At 44.0% G+C, this 15624-nt stretch overlaps 2 protein-coding genes across 2 annotated transcripts; both read left to right on the forward strand.

Annotated features, from left to right (window-relative positions):
• Nucleotides 1-396: 396 nt before the first annotated feature.
• Nucleotides 397-9505, forward strand: spon2b (spondin 2b, extracellular matrix protein; the record flags this gene model as incomplete). The annotated part of the gene is made up of 5 exons (XM_083651747.1): nt 397-634; nt 2185-2408; nt 3822-4013; nt 4577-4763; nt 8110-9505. 5 exons carry the CDS (start codon nt 397-399, stop codon nt 8286-8288), a joined length of 1020 nt encoding a protein of 339 aa, XP_083507873.1. The 3' UTR covers nt 8289-9505.
• Nucleotides 9506-12354: 2849 nt separating this feature from the next.
• On the forward strand, nt 12355-14374 carry LOC310789900 (transmembrane emp24 domain-containing protein 11; the record flags this gene model as incomplete). Its single annotated transcript, XM_083651609.1, has 5 exons — nt 12355-12484; nt 13343-13434; nt 13604-13729; nt 13954-14100; nt 14225-14374. 5 exons carry the CDS (start codon nt 12355-12357, stop codon nt 14372-14374), a joined length of 645 nt encoding a protein of 214 aa, XP_083507735.1.
• Nucleotides 14375-15624: the final 1250 nt, after the last annotated feature.

Raw genomic sequence — 15624 nt, forward strand, 5'->3', positions numbered from 1 at the left:
AGCCAAACACCCACCATACAGTATGCATCTAAATTGAATGAATCTAACCGCCCCTTGGTGCCAATCTCCCACTGTGGAGTTTACAAGTCACAGCTGAGCTGGAGAAACCGTGGAAAATGTTTTGAAGTGAGATTCTTTCCCTCTGACGCACCACTTGTTAAACCCGACACCGATGCCGCAGACAGAGGCGTTGTCGTCGTCGTCCTTTCACTCCTGTCATCCTTGTCATGTCTCGGATCTGAAAGCGAGAGGACTGGTTGCAAGTCTGAATATCTCAAATGACATCACTGAGCTCTCTCTCTCTCCCTGTCTCTTTGTCTCTACACCTACCCATCTTCCCCCAACATCCCAACCCTCTCTTACCCCCTCTTCCTCTCCCATCCAGCCCTCATTATCATGGATCCCACAAGAAACGCTGTCTCCCCCTTGGGGTTTGCGGTCATGATGCTGGCGCTGACTTTGAGCTTCTCGCCCCCCGGTATTCATCCCATGCCCGTTCCCACGGACGGGCCCATCTGCAGCGCCCCCGAAACCGCCCAGTACAGCCTCACCTTCCATGGCAAGTGGACCCAGGCGGCTTTCCCTAAGCAGTACCCCGTCTACCGACCCCCTGCACAGTGGTCTAATCTGATTGGTGAGTGGAGCAGTATTCTTATTGGTCAGCATATAGGAACATGCATACACAGGAACACACAGCATGTAGAAAAATGTCTTCGATTGGTGATTCCCCTATCTCATGACCTGTTGCCCAGTGCCTCAATCTGACTTATGAGTATTGAGGAAGCTGGTGTAAAAACAATGCCCTGATTGGTCTGTATATAGGAAGGAAATGTAGGAAAAAAAGTCTCCAATTCGTTAGTAGAATAGAGGATCCTATTACCGTAAATGCTGTTCCCAACCGGTGGGAATAGCGTGATCCTCCCATGTCCTGCCGGTGGAGCTCGACGCTGTCAAGAGAAAAGAAGTGGCTGGCAACTGCACATGTGTCGGAGGAAGCATGTGTGTGTCTACGGCTCTCCCCACATCGGCAGAGGGGGCGGGGCAGCGACCGGGGCAGCAGAGGGAATTGGCCAAGTACAATTGGGGAGAAAAGGGGGGGGGGGGGAAATCTGGGGGGGGAAATGCTGTTCCCAATTGGTGAGTATACAGTAGACTTGTGTAGAACGATGGGAATCTTGCAGTAATGCTAAGTATTGCCTAAGATATTAGCACATAATGGCATGCAGCCTCCTTATATTCAGATAGAAAATGACAGCAAACAATGCTTCATAGCATCCCGTTTGTCCCTTTGCAAAATGCAAACAAAGTTATCAATCAGGACTAACTGTCAATACCTGTCGCAAGACCTAAATGAGTTCATCCTCTCTCATCCTCTCTGTCTCTCCTCTTAGACCTAAAGGAGCTCATCCTCTCTCAACCTCTCTGTCTCTCCTCTTAGACCTAAACGTGCTCATCCTCTCTGTCTCTCCTCTTAGACCTAAACGTGCTCATCCTCTCTGTCTCTCCTCTTAGACCTAAATGAGCTCATCCTCTCTGTCTCTCCTCTTAGACCTAAACGTGCTCATCCTCTCTGTCTCTCCTCTTAGACCTAAATGAGCTCATCCTCTCTCATCCTCTCTGTCTCTCCTCTTAGACCTAAACGTGCTCATCCTCTCTGTCTCTCCTCTTAGACCTAAATGAGCTCATCCTCTCTGTCTCTCCTCTTAGACCTAAATGAGCTCATCCTCTCTCAACCTCTCTGTCTCTCCTCTTAGACCTAAATGAGCTCATCCTCTCTCAACCTCTCTGTCTCTCCTCTTAGACCTAAACGAGCTCATCCTCTGTCTCTCCTCTTAGACCTAAACAAGCTCATCCTCTCCCATCCTCTCTCAACCTCTCTGTCTCTCCTCTTAGACCTAAACGTGCTCATCCTCTCTGTCTCTCCTCTTAGACTTAAACAAAGCTCATCCTCTCTCATCCTCTCTGTCTCTCCTCTTAGACCTAAACGTGCTCATCCTCTCTGTCTCTCCTCTTAGACCTAAACGTGCTCATCCTCTCTGTCTCTCCTCTTAGACCTAAACGTGCTCATCCTCTCTGTCTCTCCTCTTAGACTTAAACAAAGCTCATCCTCTCTCATCCTCTCTGTCTCTCCTCTTAGACCTAAATGAGCTCATCCTCTCCCATCCGTCTGTCTCTCCTCTTTAGGGGTGACGCACAGCACCGACTATCACATGTGGCAACGTAATGACTTTGCCAGCAACGGAGTGAGGGAGTTCACAGAGAGAGGCGAGGCGTGGGCGCTCATGAAGGAGGTGGAGGCGGCCGGCTCTCGCATCCAGAGCGTTTACGGGCTCCTCTCCGCTCCCGCTGCGACGGGAGGCTCTGGCCAGATGAAGACACAGTTTGAGGTCTTCGCCAGGCACTCCTATGTAAGTCGCTCGAACACCTGGGCTCCTTCAAATCTGGGTCAGGCTCAGAAATACGTCACAGGCCTCCTCCTTCGTCTTGACGGGTCACCGCACGACATCACAAAGAGGGGGCACGACGCTTTCCTCCGCCTGGCTCAGAGGCTGTGGAAATTAATTGCTCGAGAAATGTTCATGAATAATGGCTCTCAATTGCCTTTTGCAACAACAAAGGGAGATCTTTAGTCCTGCAGTATAAGTGTTAGGCAAGGGTTAATTTCAACTGTCTTTTTCAGCCAGGGAACTTGCCATACTCCCACTCTTTATTTGCAGAATAAACAATATATTGTACAGATCGGTAGATTATGGCACATGGATTTTGTTTTAGGCAGGTTGAGGCAGTAACATTTTTAAATAGTGCTAAACTGCTCCTTCCACCAGCACATCCCAAAGGCTGCTTAAAATGTGCAAGGCGCCTAATTTATGTGTCTACGAAGTATCTAAACTCGGCAGGGGGTCGGCTGTTAAGCTCCTGTCTGATGAGTCTCCTGGTAGGTCATAAAAGAGTCGGGGATTCTTCTGACTAAACACGGTGTCAGAGTTGGACCAGGGAAGGAGGGGGAGGGAGTGTTGAGAGAGATGGGAGAGGAGAGTGTTCCTCATGTTAGAAGTATGACTTTTTGGACTACTGATACCCAGTACTGCATCCACATGTCATATGGGGTGTGATACATGCCTGCTTTAAAGTGAACACATTCTAGCACAGTGAAATATCACTGTTCTCACTTGGTGTGAGGATGTAAAACACTGTTCCCAAATGGTAGAATGTGTCAATTTATCTGCCACTTAAACAGGATACTAAGTGTCATTCGGAGATCCTTTGGTATTCTAAAACTAGAAAGTTTCCTATCTTGACAATTAACCTCTGTTCAAAATCATATAAACGGGATCGATGTTATAATGAGTCTCTTAACTCCTGTGAAACCTCTGAAAATATTACTCAATATGAATGCTCCTCCATTTGAAATTGAATTGTAGTTGTAATTTCTATTTAGAAATAGTTGAATGGAAAATTAATTGACACAATACCGCCCCATAACCCCCGATCTCACGTGTGTGGCTTTAACCCAGTGCCCTACTGGCAGAACATAAGGTTAACCCCTTATCCACTGACAGGCAATGAGCCATTAACCTATAGGACCATAAAATAACACCCCTGCTGTCTTTCTCTTCTTCTCTCCCTATCTCACTTTCTCTCCCAATCTCCATCCCCTCTCTCCACCCCCTCTCCACCCCCTCTCTCCACCCCCCCGCCCCTCATCTTCCTCTCTTTACCCCCCGACTCTCCACCCTCTCTCCACCCCCTCGCCCCTCATCTTCCTCTCTTTACGCCCCGCCTCCTTCACCCATGCTCTACTTCCACCTCTCCACGTGCAGCTGTCGTTTCTCGTGCGCATCGTACCCAGCCCGGACTGGTTTGTGGGCGTGGACAGTATTGACCTGTGCGAGGGCGACCAATGGAAAGACAAGGTGACGCTGGAGCTGTTCCCGTACGACGCGGGAACCGACAGCGGCTTCACCTTCTCCTCTCCTAACTTCGAGACCATCCCACAGGACAAAGTAACACAGGTGGGCCAAGAACTGTGTGCCAAGTCAAACTTGAGCTTCAAGTTGATCCACTAGGGGGAAATATAATTTGTGTTAATGGTATGGAATGCTAAACGCCAGTCATGACCTTTGACCATTAAAACACACAAAGAGTATTCACAGCTGTTGTCGAATCATAGTAGCTGCATTGTTAATGACCAAATTTGCAAATGGGTGACATTTGTGCATTGGATTTTGACCATTAGACCATCAGTTCAATTCTTACATTTTTGAAACCTGAAAATGTCAACTTTCTTGTTATTGTAATAAAACATAATAATGTAAAGATGTTACTGTAACAGACAAAAGTTACTGCATTTTTACTAAGTAACTGTTATTACATTAATGCGAAATGTATTATTTTAAGAGGAACATTATTACATTGATGGAAGTTTATTATTAGCAGTAACACTTTGTATATGCTGTTGATAATCATCATGCGTTGTCAGTTGTAACTTACTCATCCCCACTCATCCCAATCACCACCAGCAAGCATCTCCAGGTAATTCATCATGCCATGCCTGGTCCTTCTCTCCTCTCTGTAGATCACCTCTTCCTTTCCAAGCCACCCCGCCAACTCCTTCTTCTACCCCCGCCTGAAGCACCTCCCACCCATCGCCAAGGTAACGCTGACCAGGGTAAAGAAGACCAATCAGATCATCAGCCTCCCTCTGGAGCCCACCCAGTCCAATCTGCTGCCGACAGACAACGAGATCGAAGAGAAGCTCATACGTAAGTCTCATGCAGAATTGATGAAACACTCTTAGCACAAAGATATTGAAAAACCCCATTCTTCAATATCCCAATCTCTTGCCGTGGGGGAGTGGCTTGAAGAGTTTGTGGCCATCATGGTCGGCCATGATCTTGCGAGACCGCTTCAGTGTCCTGGCTGCATACAGGTCCTGGAGGGATGGGCAGGTTGCATCCGATTACCTTCTCAGCACAGCAGATGATGCGCTGCACTGCAGTCTGTTTATGTAACGATACTCAAATACAACGTGTACGGCACTTGTACATTGCAGGATTAGTGCACTTTTAAAACCTTTAGAGCAGGTTTGAATCCACTTCACGTTTCTGACATATTTCCACCTCTCCACTGTTATGCTACCATGTATCCTATCTCATACAGCAACAACAACTCTCTGTTGCCAAGCTGAAAAGCAAGGATTTAACAATTCTAGCAACTTGGTATTTGCTGACTCATCTGAAAGCATTTGGGAACCATTACAGGCCACCCACACACACACACACCAGGAAAGCGTCAGAAAATGCCAGCGGCACATCTGGCATCCAGCGAGACAGTCTAAAGATGAGAGACTGAGAAAGCAAAAGAGACGTTCAAGAAAAGAGCGGAAATTATGTACAGCAGCGTTTCTTAAATTATGGGGCGTGACCCAAAATGGGATGCAGGCACGTAATGTATGTTTTAACAACGATCCTGAGGTGAAGCTGGATTGACTTCATGTCGTTACCCAGGCTGTTAAACTTTAAGACCCTCTGTGGCACAGTGCAGTGTTGAGAGTCAAAAGCCCAACTGCAAGGAACGTGCAAGGTAAAAGAATGGCTTGGAAAATGGAAAGTGTGTCAGCCAATCTGACCAATTGTCTGCATGACTGATGGCCTGCAATGTGATACAGAGAGAAAAATCATAGTTTTTATATAAACAAACAATAATCAAGTGCAGTCCTCCTGACAGCACAGAAAGTGAAAATTGCGTATCAAGCTGGCAGTAAAGCTAACAGCAGTAATCAGATCCATTGTGCGGGTGTCTGTAAAGGTTTGACTCAGCATCATGCTACCAGTCTGTTCCCCTGACTACCCATCAACAAACAAACTACCAGTCGGTTCCTCACCCATCAACAAACAAACTACCAGTCGGTTCCTCACCCATCAACAAACTACCAGTTGGTTCCCCTGACTACCCATCAACAAACAAACTACCAGTCTGTTCCTCTGACTACCCATCAACAAACAAACTACCAGTCGGCTCCTCACCCATCAACAAACTACCAGTTCCCCGACTACCCATCAAAAACAAACTACCAGTCTGTTCCCCTGACTACCCATCAAAAACAAACTACCAGTCTGTTCCCCTGACTACCCATCAAAAACAAACTACCAGTCCGTTCCCCTGACTACCCATCAACAAACAAATTACCAGTCTGTTCCCCTGACTACCCATCAACAAACAAGAGACGGGGGCCAAGAAACTGTTGGGCTTTCCTGCCCCGATCCCCATGGTCCATCTGTTTATCCTTCCCTCTCTCCATCAATCTCTCCATCTTGGTTATGCCTTCTGCCCAGGGTTGAGAACATTTCCAAATGTTTCATTACAGTCAGTGATGAATGACCTTGCTCCTCCTTGTAAGCGTGAGTTGTAACACTGATGGATAATGAGACGAGTGAGCTGATGGATACGCAGCCAACCTTGCCCCTGAAAGCCGCCCATCCTCTTCTGTGTTCCTCTCTCTCTCCCTCCATGCTTAATGGAAGCACAAGATGAAGGCAGATGTTCCATCTGCCCCTGCGTCCAGCATCCGTACCTGGTCACATCCTTCTGCTTTTCTACTCTTATTCACTTAACTCAGCCTGCGATACAGAGCAGCTGCTTACAAGCTCATACCAAGGTGGGATGAGGGCGCCTAAGCAAAATACGAGAAGGTGCAGAGAGGGAGAACATGAGACACACTTCAACACTTTCACTATCCAGTAAAGATACAAGCTGAGAAAAATGGACGAAAGATGCATTCCCATCCCTAAGGAACAGCTGAGGTTCTCTTTAGCAAGGCACCAAATCCCACATCTGCCTCAGTGGAGTTGCACAGTAGCTGCATTATCTGTACTGCTCAGCTTCCATATGTGAGTGTAACTGTAGGACGAGGGAGCAGGGCCGTGCTGGAAACCAGCGTGCATAGTCGGCAGAAATTCACTCAATAAAAGGAGGTTAAAAAAAACAAAGAGTTAGCCGCAGTAAAACAAATAATATGGCAGTTCAGCCAGTGCCAAGAGTCTGTAATGAGAAGCCGTATGGACTCGTAAAGCTCTGCACGTGCAGCATGCCACATTTATTGGAATTCTGTTTCATTATCTTATTTACTTTGGCTTACATAGAAATAGGTCATGTATAATAGTTTTCAAAAATTGCCAAGTTTTCTATTATGGCTACACAACATATATCAATGTTGATCCGTTTTCCATTTGCAGCATGCAGTATGAATAGACTACATTTTTGCTATACTGTATTTGCTCCTTTCTTTTGCAGTCAAACCTATTCATAGTATTTTGTTACATATCTTGGCAGGAAAATAACAAGTGATTGTAATAAATTAACAGGTGATCATAGATCATAGGTTAAAGCATGTGACATCATGGGAATAATATGAATGGGAGATTAATCAAATTAGCCACTCACAAGTCTCATCCATTCTCCTAAAGAGCATGGTAAATACAGTATATTGGGAGAAATAAGGCCCTAACTTGCAAGAGCTAAAAAACAAACTATTTTTGAGGTGGTAAAGCAGGAAGTAGCCTAAAGCAGGTGTAACCAATACAATTAATGATGGCTCCATTCCATTTAGGCGTTACACAGTGCCCTCATTAATGTTATTGGTTACACCTGCTTTACTTCCTGCTTTACCACCTCAAAACGGTTGCTGTGAAAAGGGCCTATATTGCGGCAAAATCAAATCCCTGTTCTAATGTCCTGCACCGCCCCTCTCTCTGCAGACACGCCTCTGTTCTAATGTCCTGCACTGCCCCTCTCTCTGCAGACACGCCTCTGGACTAATGTCCTGTATTGTCCCTCTCTCTGCGGACACACCTCTGTTCTAATGTCCTGCACCGCCCCTCTCTCTGCAGACACGCCTCTGTTCTAATGTCCTGCACCGCCCCTATCTCTGCAGACACACCTCTGTTCTAATGTCCTGCACTGCCCCTCTCTCTGCAGACATGCCTCTGTTCTAATGTCCTGCACTGCCCCTCTCTCTGCAGACACGCCTCTGTTCTAATGTCCTGCACTGCCCCTCTCTCTGCAGACATGCCTCTGTTCTAATGTACTGCATTGTCCCTCTCTCTGCAGACACGCCTCTGGACTGCGAGGTGTCGTTGTGGTCTCCCTGGGGCTTGTGCAAAGGCAAGTGTGGAGACTCGGGCGTGCAGCACCGCACACGCTACATCCTCATGCACCCGGCCAACAACGGAGTGGTCTGCCCCCCGCTGGAGGAGGAGAAGAAGTGCTTCCCCGACAACTGCTTATGACTAGGCCAGGACAGGAGGGAGAAGAAAGAGAAGGAGGAGAAGAAAGAGAGGAGGAAAGAGAGGAAAGGGAGGAAAGGACGAAGACTGAGGAAGAGTACGAAGAGGTCCGCGCCGGTTTCACGCCCGACATAAACACTCAAACACCGCTCACAAATAAGCTCATTGATCATCCTCCAATCATATTGGTAGATCTGACAATATTAGAAAGGTGTAGTTTGGCGAAACAGTTAGTAGACACCGATCCTGTTTTCTCAGATCTTCAAAAATGTCTGGGGATTGTTCTTCCCGTCGTGCTGAACATCTTTTTTTTTCCCCAACACAAGCAATAACTGAAAACACATTTTCACATTATAATTGGGTTGAGTATTCCAAAGCTCATAGACATGTTTACAACTCCCCAGTAGCTTTTATGTAAAGTGATGGGTAAATTAATTAGTCTAAGGCGGCGTTCACACACAACTCATTTGAGCTGCCAGCGTCTTTCTGCAATTCATTCTCTGTAAGGACGCGCTAAACGTGCTCCTCTTTCAAGGAACGCACCTGGCGTTTAGCGCTGGTGACGTCTCTTTTTTGGCGGAGCGCTCTGGGTGTTTTTAAGCTGAAAAAGTTGAACATTTGGAGCAAAAGCGTGCTGCTCGTCTTTTTACTCATCCTACCTTTTCTCCTCCCAGAGGGATCCTCAACCTCCGCTGCTGCCAGCATTGGCAATAATCTGGCTTTCATGTTGACAGTGAACAACATCAAACAGACAAAACCAGCTGGCTACCGTCCATGTGTTCATTGTGTCCTAAACTCTAGTGCAAGCGACTGCAGGGGAAAACAAAACGAAGCACAAAAAAAACTGCTCTGTGTGCTGTGTTTTGTGCACAATGGAAGCGCTCTCAACATGATTTCCATAGCGTTCTGACTGGAAAAAGCGCTTTGGGTGTGAACGCCGCCTAAATGCTACTTAAGATCTTCCAATCTCCATCTCCAATATATACTTCACAGAAAATCCTAATAATATTGGAGCGGACACAGGGGAAATCATGGTGCTTCAGTGGTACAAGCAGAAAAGTGACTGAAATACAAATATACTTTTCTATTACTATGCAGTAATCAAAGCATAACGTTTACAGTGGCATTGTGGTTGTTTTCCTAAAGACAGAGAATATATTTATTGACAGGATTCTAACCTGTAGTGTACAGTGTATTAAATTCATATTGTTTTACTTTTGAGGTACAATTAATTCAATGTAGAAAGTAAATTTTTGTGATAAGATTTTTTTTTATCTTGCTGTAAAATAGTTGACTGAATTGTATTGCTGTTTATATGTCTGTTCTCTGTAATGTTCAATAAAGTGTAAATACATCTAAAGATACTGTGAGTTCAGTGGTTAGAAGGTTTTAAGAGATAGAGTTTGTCAGAAAGGGACTGGGAATTAAATAAGTGCGGTCTCTCATTACTATCACTATCAATTCTCAAATCAGAAAAATAGATTCCCATAATACAGATTAAAGTTACTGTAGCCTACATTTGGGCTCCTAATGCATTATGTATTATTGGGGCAGCATGTCTGTGGGAAGACTGGCATGGGGACATGGGATTTCCCCAATTGATCTTTTGGAGCTGATTATCCTATTCCTATACTAACATATTCCTCATATTTCCACCATGTAGTAATGAGAGAAGGAGAAGTGAATCAAACCAATACTTGAAAAGGCATGTATAATTAGGCCTAAATCTAGCATCAAAAAAATACTCTACAAGACCTACAGTATATGGAGTAAATGCAGAGAAAGTGTATGTGTGATCCGAAGCCAGTTTAGTTGAGTCTTAATGAAGTGAATCTAATATTTTCATTCATTCACCTCAAAGTTCTTTATTTTTGAACTGCGACACTCAGTAGGTTGAGCCAGGAGTTAATGTAAAAGGCCTATTACCTCTCTAACTCTATTACGAAGCTTAGTGGCCAGGCTGCATTCCCACTGAGGTCAACCATACTGAGAAACTATGAAATCCCTATTCTAAGTTGTAGTATGGATCAAATGTATATGATGTGCTCACCAACTATTTATTTAAAACAGATAAAACTGTCTGTCCAATAATGATTCACATATGAATGAAATACAAAATTGTCGGGGCTCCAACAGCTCACTTTATGGCACATTGGTTGACTTCCAGTGCTGTACAGTGTGCAGTGCATCCCACTATGAGACAGGAGGAGTTGATGGGTAGAACAGACACCAAATGCACAGAAAGTGACCTGGCTCTCAGAAAAGGGGTTTTGAGTGCGGACGAAGGAACACAGTTTCAAACAGTCCAGCAAATGGCTTCTTCGGTGAATGATGTTAGTGGAAATATGTAAAACGGATCAAATAACTGCCCCCTTCCCCCATGTGACAGAGACCATGCTGTAGGTGACAGCTTGAATAGCAATAGCGAGTCAAAGTCACACCCACTTCCGGTTTAGGCATACGCACCAAGAGATTTCATCTGCCATTCTTTCTTACATCTACATTTCGTAAATTGCTTATAAAAATAGTTTTGCTCGGTCAAACCAAGCAATTCAGCTTTATTTGGAATCACGAGATACCAGAGAACATTTCACTCGGACTAAAGATAATGCAGATTAAAAAACTTTTTTTAGACGTTTTGTTTGTTTGTTACTATTTCCTAGATACAACTAAATCTATGTAAAATTCAATAAAATAGAAAGAATATGAGTACCGGTACAAATGCTTTGTGATTTGTATATCCCAGAGAGGGAAATGTATGAACCGAGTATAGTGTATAATTCACAGTCTTAGTTCATTTATTTAGTTCATACTTAGTATATTCTATATTCTTATATTTTATGTGTTTATTGTATGATGTTTTGGAATAAGTTAGATAGAGAGGTAGAGTAGGGAAAAGACATCCCTGCTTTTTCCTGGCTGAAATGATGACAGGATTTGTAGATCCTAAATGTGAGATGGGGTTAAAATCTCACCTAGTATTTTACAGGTAGGTGTAGTATTTGTATTGAAAGTGTGTAAAGTTCCAAACTACTGAAGTGTGGGAGGAGAAAGAGATCTGATTCTCGCCTTCCTCTGAGGGATGACAGCATTTGCAGATGCTAAATATGAGAGGGGTTCATTCTGGTTTACTTAAGAAGTGATATTTCAAAAGGTACCTTACTGTAGAAGTGATTAATAACATTAACAAGCAATAATTTACCTCCTCATATAAACATTTGATCAGAAGATAAAATGTCAAAAGAAATCAGATTTTTTTTTAATTATTTTTTGCATCTTGCTGGGGGGGGGGGGGGGGTTGATAATTTAACATATAGCTCAAAATGAAGCACTTTTGATTTAATGTGATCCAGATAGCCCTACTGTAGTCCTCCTAAAGCCCACTTGGCTGTGTGGTTGGAAAGAGGCTACTGTTAACATGCTTAGTGCGTTTTCCCCTAGTGGTTGCTTATCATGACTGGCCTCAGTAAACACACTTGGCTTATATGCTAGAGAGGCCCAGGCCAAGTACTGATTGGTGAGTTTCCTTCACTGTAATGATTATGGAAATGTCTGCGTATGCCAGGAATAAGGCTGGAAAGGCCCAGATCTTATACCCATTTCCATACTGGTGACAAAATGTATGCAGTACCATAAACATAGGAGATCCTGTTTTATATTCAGTATCTAGTGACAACAATCTATCCCAGCTCCAATCAGTCTAGCTAGTCTTATCAGCTTTTGCTATTGGCTCCCAGTTGAACCAGTCACAACACCAGCAGAATGGCTCGTCACTCAGAGCAGCATCTGTGACTTTCTCACACTAGAACTTTCTCCCGTACAGCCACAAGGTTTCATGTAAGCTATAGGATATTCAGCTATTTGGCTGGTAGTCGATGTAATGTAACTACAATTTGTCTTGTTATTTATCTAAAACGAATCAATCTTAATTTCAGGTCATACAGACCTACTTGCAGGCAGGTGACACTGACAGACTATTTTAGTTAGTAGAGTATTTTTGTAATTGTCAGTTGTGTTGCAGTCTATTGTATTGCAGTTTTGTTGATTTGCCAGTACACAGTGGATGAGAATGGGTTTTCGAGGCGTTGGGTTTCTCCTCCAGTCTTACCTGATGCTGGCTGCAGCCATGTATTTTGATCTTGGAGAGCTGGAGGAGAAGTGCATCATTGAGGAGATTCCTGAAGACATGCTGGTGACCGGTGAGTCCTGGGAGGAGGGAATTTCTCTATAGTGTCATTCACATTCTCAATAGCAACGTAACAGTAATATTATATAGGCTTCCATATTATATATCTAGTTCAATTCATATAATTGCAGTTGGCAAACAATGCATGATTATTTCTGACTTGGCTTATATTATAGTCTTCTACTTTTCGGTCAAAAAGTACATGTAGTCTTCTTCTGTTACATTGCATATGCCAACAACAGAATATGCCACAGACATATAAAGCACTTTGGGGATATATAAATGCATTACATAGGCTCCATTTATTCTACTAGAAAATGCAATAGCAACAATTACAATCAGAGAAGAGGAGGAGGAGGAGGAGGAGGAGGAGGAGGAGGAGGAGGAGGAGGAGAAGAAGAAGAAGAAGAAGAAGAAGAAGAAGAAGAAGAAGAAGAAGAAGAAGAAGAAGAAGAAGAAGAAGAAGAAGAAGAAGAAGAAGAAGAAGAAGAAGAAGAAGGAGGCTACATGTGTAAAAACTGTGATAGTAAAGATCACGGTAACCTGAAATGTGGGAGACTTGATATTTAGTGTTTAACAAACAATCATATGTCAAAGGTTGTGTAAAGTGCATGACATTTAAAAAGCAGAAATAACACATAATCTCTATTCATTTTAAAGGCTTAGCCCAAGTCACAAATGCTACGGGCTTGGTATTCACCTTGATGTATGTATGTGTGTGTGCGTGTGTGTGTGTGTGTGTGTGTGTGTGTGTGTGCGTGTGTGTGTGCATGCATGCGTGTGTGTGTGTGTGTGCATGTGCGTGTGTGCATGCGTGCATGTGTGTGTGTGTGTGTGTGTGTGCGTGCATCTGTGTGTGTCTTTCCCTCAGGCTATTTCTTGCTGGAGCCCTGGGATTTGAAGACGCACTCCAACTCGCCTCACCTGGGCGTCACTGTGAAAGTGCGAGACCCAAACCATGAGGTACTGGACTCAGAGGAGATCTTTATCACCAGGCCAGCGACACGCAAACACATCTGTGTAACATTACACTAAAACATGTGGCTGCTGGTCTCCCCCCCCCCGTCCACATCTGACCAAACAAGGCCGAAACGCTGGTCTAATAGTCTCTCTCCTCTTTGCTGCTGTGCAGGTTTTGATGTCCAAGCGTTATGGAAAACGCGCTAAATTCACCTTCACCTCTCACGCCTCCGGTCAGCACTTCCTCTGCTTCCAGACCAACTCCACCAGGTTCTCCGTCTTCGCTGGACAGCGGCTGGTGAGATCTGTGGAGTGCGGACATATACATACACACACACACACACACACACACACACAAACACACACACAAATTACATTCTGCCCTCTCCGCTTTTATTCCACCTAATGTAAATACATTAAGATGAAAATATTTATATTTGTAATGACAATTATAAAGATTTTTGATGATGTAGCTTGGATAGATAGTGGAATCCCTTTAACTCTCCTTCATTTGCTGTACAGAAGCTGCATTTGGACGTCCAGATGGGAGAGCACTCCGTTGACCCCAATGTTGAGAGGCCCAAAGACAACTTCCAGGTCATGGAGGACAGCCTCACGCACCTCATAGACCAGATGATGTACATCACCAGGCAGCAGGAGTACCAACGGGTAAACAGGCAGCACTTTCACTGTGCTAATAGCAAATGTGATCATCCTTTCCAAGGAGAGATTATTGAGCTTGACAATATGGCTTCATGTCTCGCTCTCCCCTACATCCTTTCCTTTCTTCCAGGAGAAAGAAGAGATGTTTCGTCAGATTAGTGAGGACACCAACAGCAACGTGTTGTGGTGGGCTGTGGTGCAGACCTCCATTCTGCTGTCGGTGGGCTTCTGGCAGATGAAACGCCTCAAAGACTTCTTCATCGCCAAGAAGCTGGTCTGACGATGACCTTTAACCTGCCAACACGGTGCTCCCATGCGCTTGCATCACACCCTGTCATCGCCTGCTATATCTCCTATAGGGGGGTCACAGTAGGCTGCATAGACAGAGGATATTTTATGTCTAGAAATAGTTCCAAATTAAAAAGCTTTGCCTTGCCAAACAGCTTGTGCGATGGATCTAAGATGGTGAAAAATGTAAATGGCAATAGCAATGTGAAGAGCAAAAGTGAAATGTTGGAGAATTGTCCATCTACATGTCTGTGTATGGTATGTGTATCTATCACTGACAAACGTTTTGTTTGCATAACTAAATGCATACAAATTGGCCTCACCAAAAGCATCTCATGATTTATCTGTAGCCTATTACCAGCATCTGATGCAAAAAAGTAGGCTACAGTATACTTGAAAAGAATAAAAATTTGGAAGACAATTGTCATGTCATGTTTCTCATTTTAACTAGCTTTTATCATGTTCAAATATTTATTCTGAAAAATGAAAAAAATCTGAATAAACAGTTAAATGTATTGTATTAGTAAAGTAGCCTAATAGACATGTAAATTACAGAACAATTAAATTATATGATACATAAAATAGTTAAACACGCTATAGAGAAGACGAAAACGTAACGTTACCGTATGAGTAACGCGTTACTCAATCCAATCTTACGCTACACATTAATATGGGAGCTCTGCCTGCCGCTGTTCAAAGTTCAAAGTATAGCCGCGAGCGCGTGCTCTGTCTCTTTCTGCATGAATTAACAACGGAACGCGCCACTGTCAGGTCTGAAATGGATAAGAGAAAAACAGTCCTATCGACGACATGTACGATACAACACGTAGTGCAACTTGTGCAAGAGATTGAAGTCATTGAGGCTGACGACGATGTAAGTCACATACTACTATATAACGTTATGCCTATGAAAATAAGTTTGCTATTAGCTAGCAGTTAGCTAGCTGTCACTCGTCATACAGCTCACTCTTGTTAGCCTGGTAAACCAGTCGGTCACGTGAACTCTTGTCTGCTCTCAGCTTGATCATCAGTCTGTTGTTGTTGTTGTTGTTGAACGCACCCACTGTAAACAACGGATGTCACGTGATGACGTGACAATGGAGGAATGTTGATCTGTGACACTGACAGATACTAGTTTGCCACGCAGTTTAGAAAAACAATGGCTATTTAATAAGGAGATCAGCTGCAGAGAGAAGGTAACGTTTTTACAACCTGCACAACTTGTTTCTCTCAGATCCGTGT

Source organism: Poromitra crassiceps, assembly GCF_964638095.1.
Source record: "Poromitra crassiceps genome assembly, chromosome: 15".
Classification (NCBI taxonomy): Eukaryota; Metazoa; Chordata; class Actinopteri; order Beryciformes; family Melamphaidae; genus Poromitra; species Poromitra crassiceps.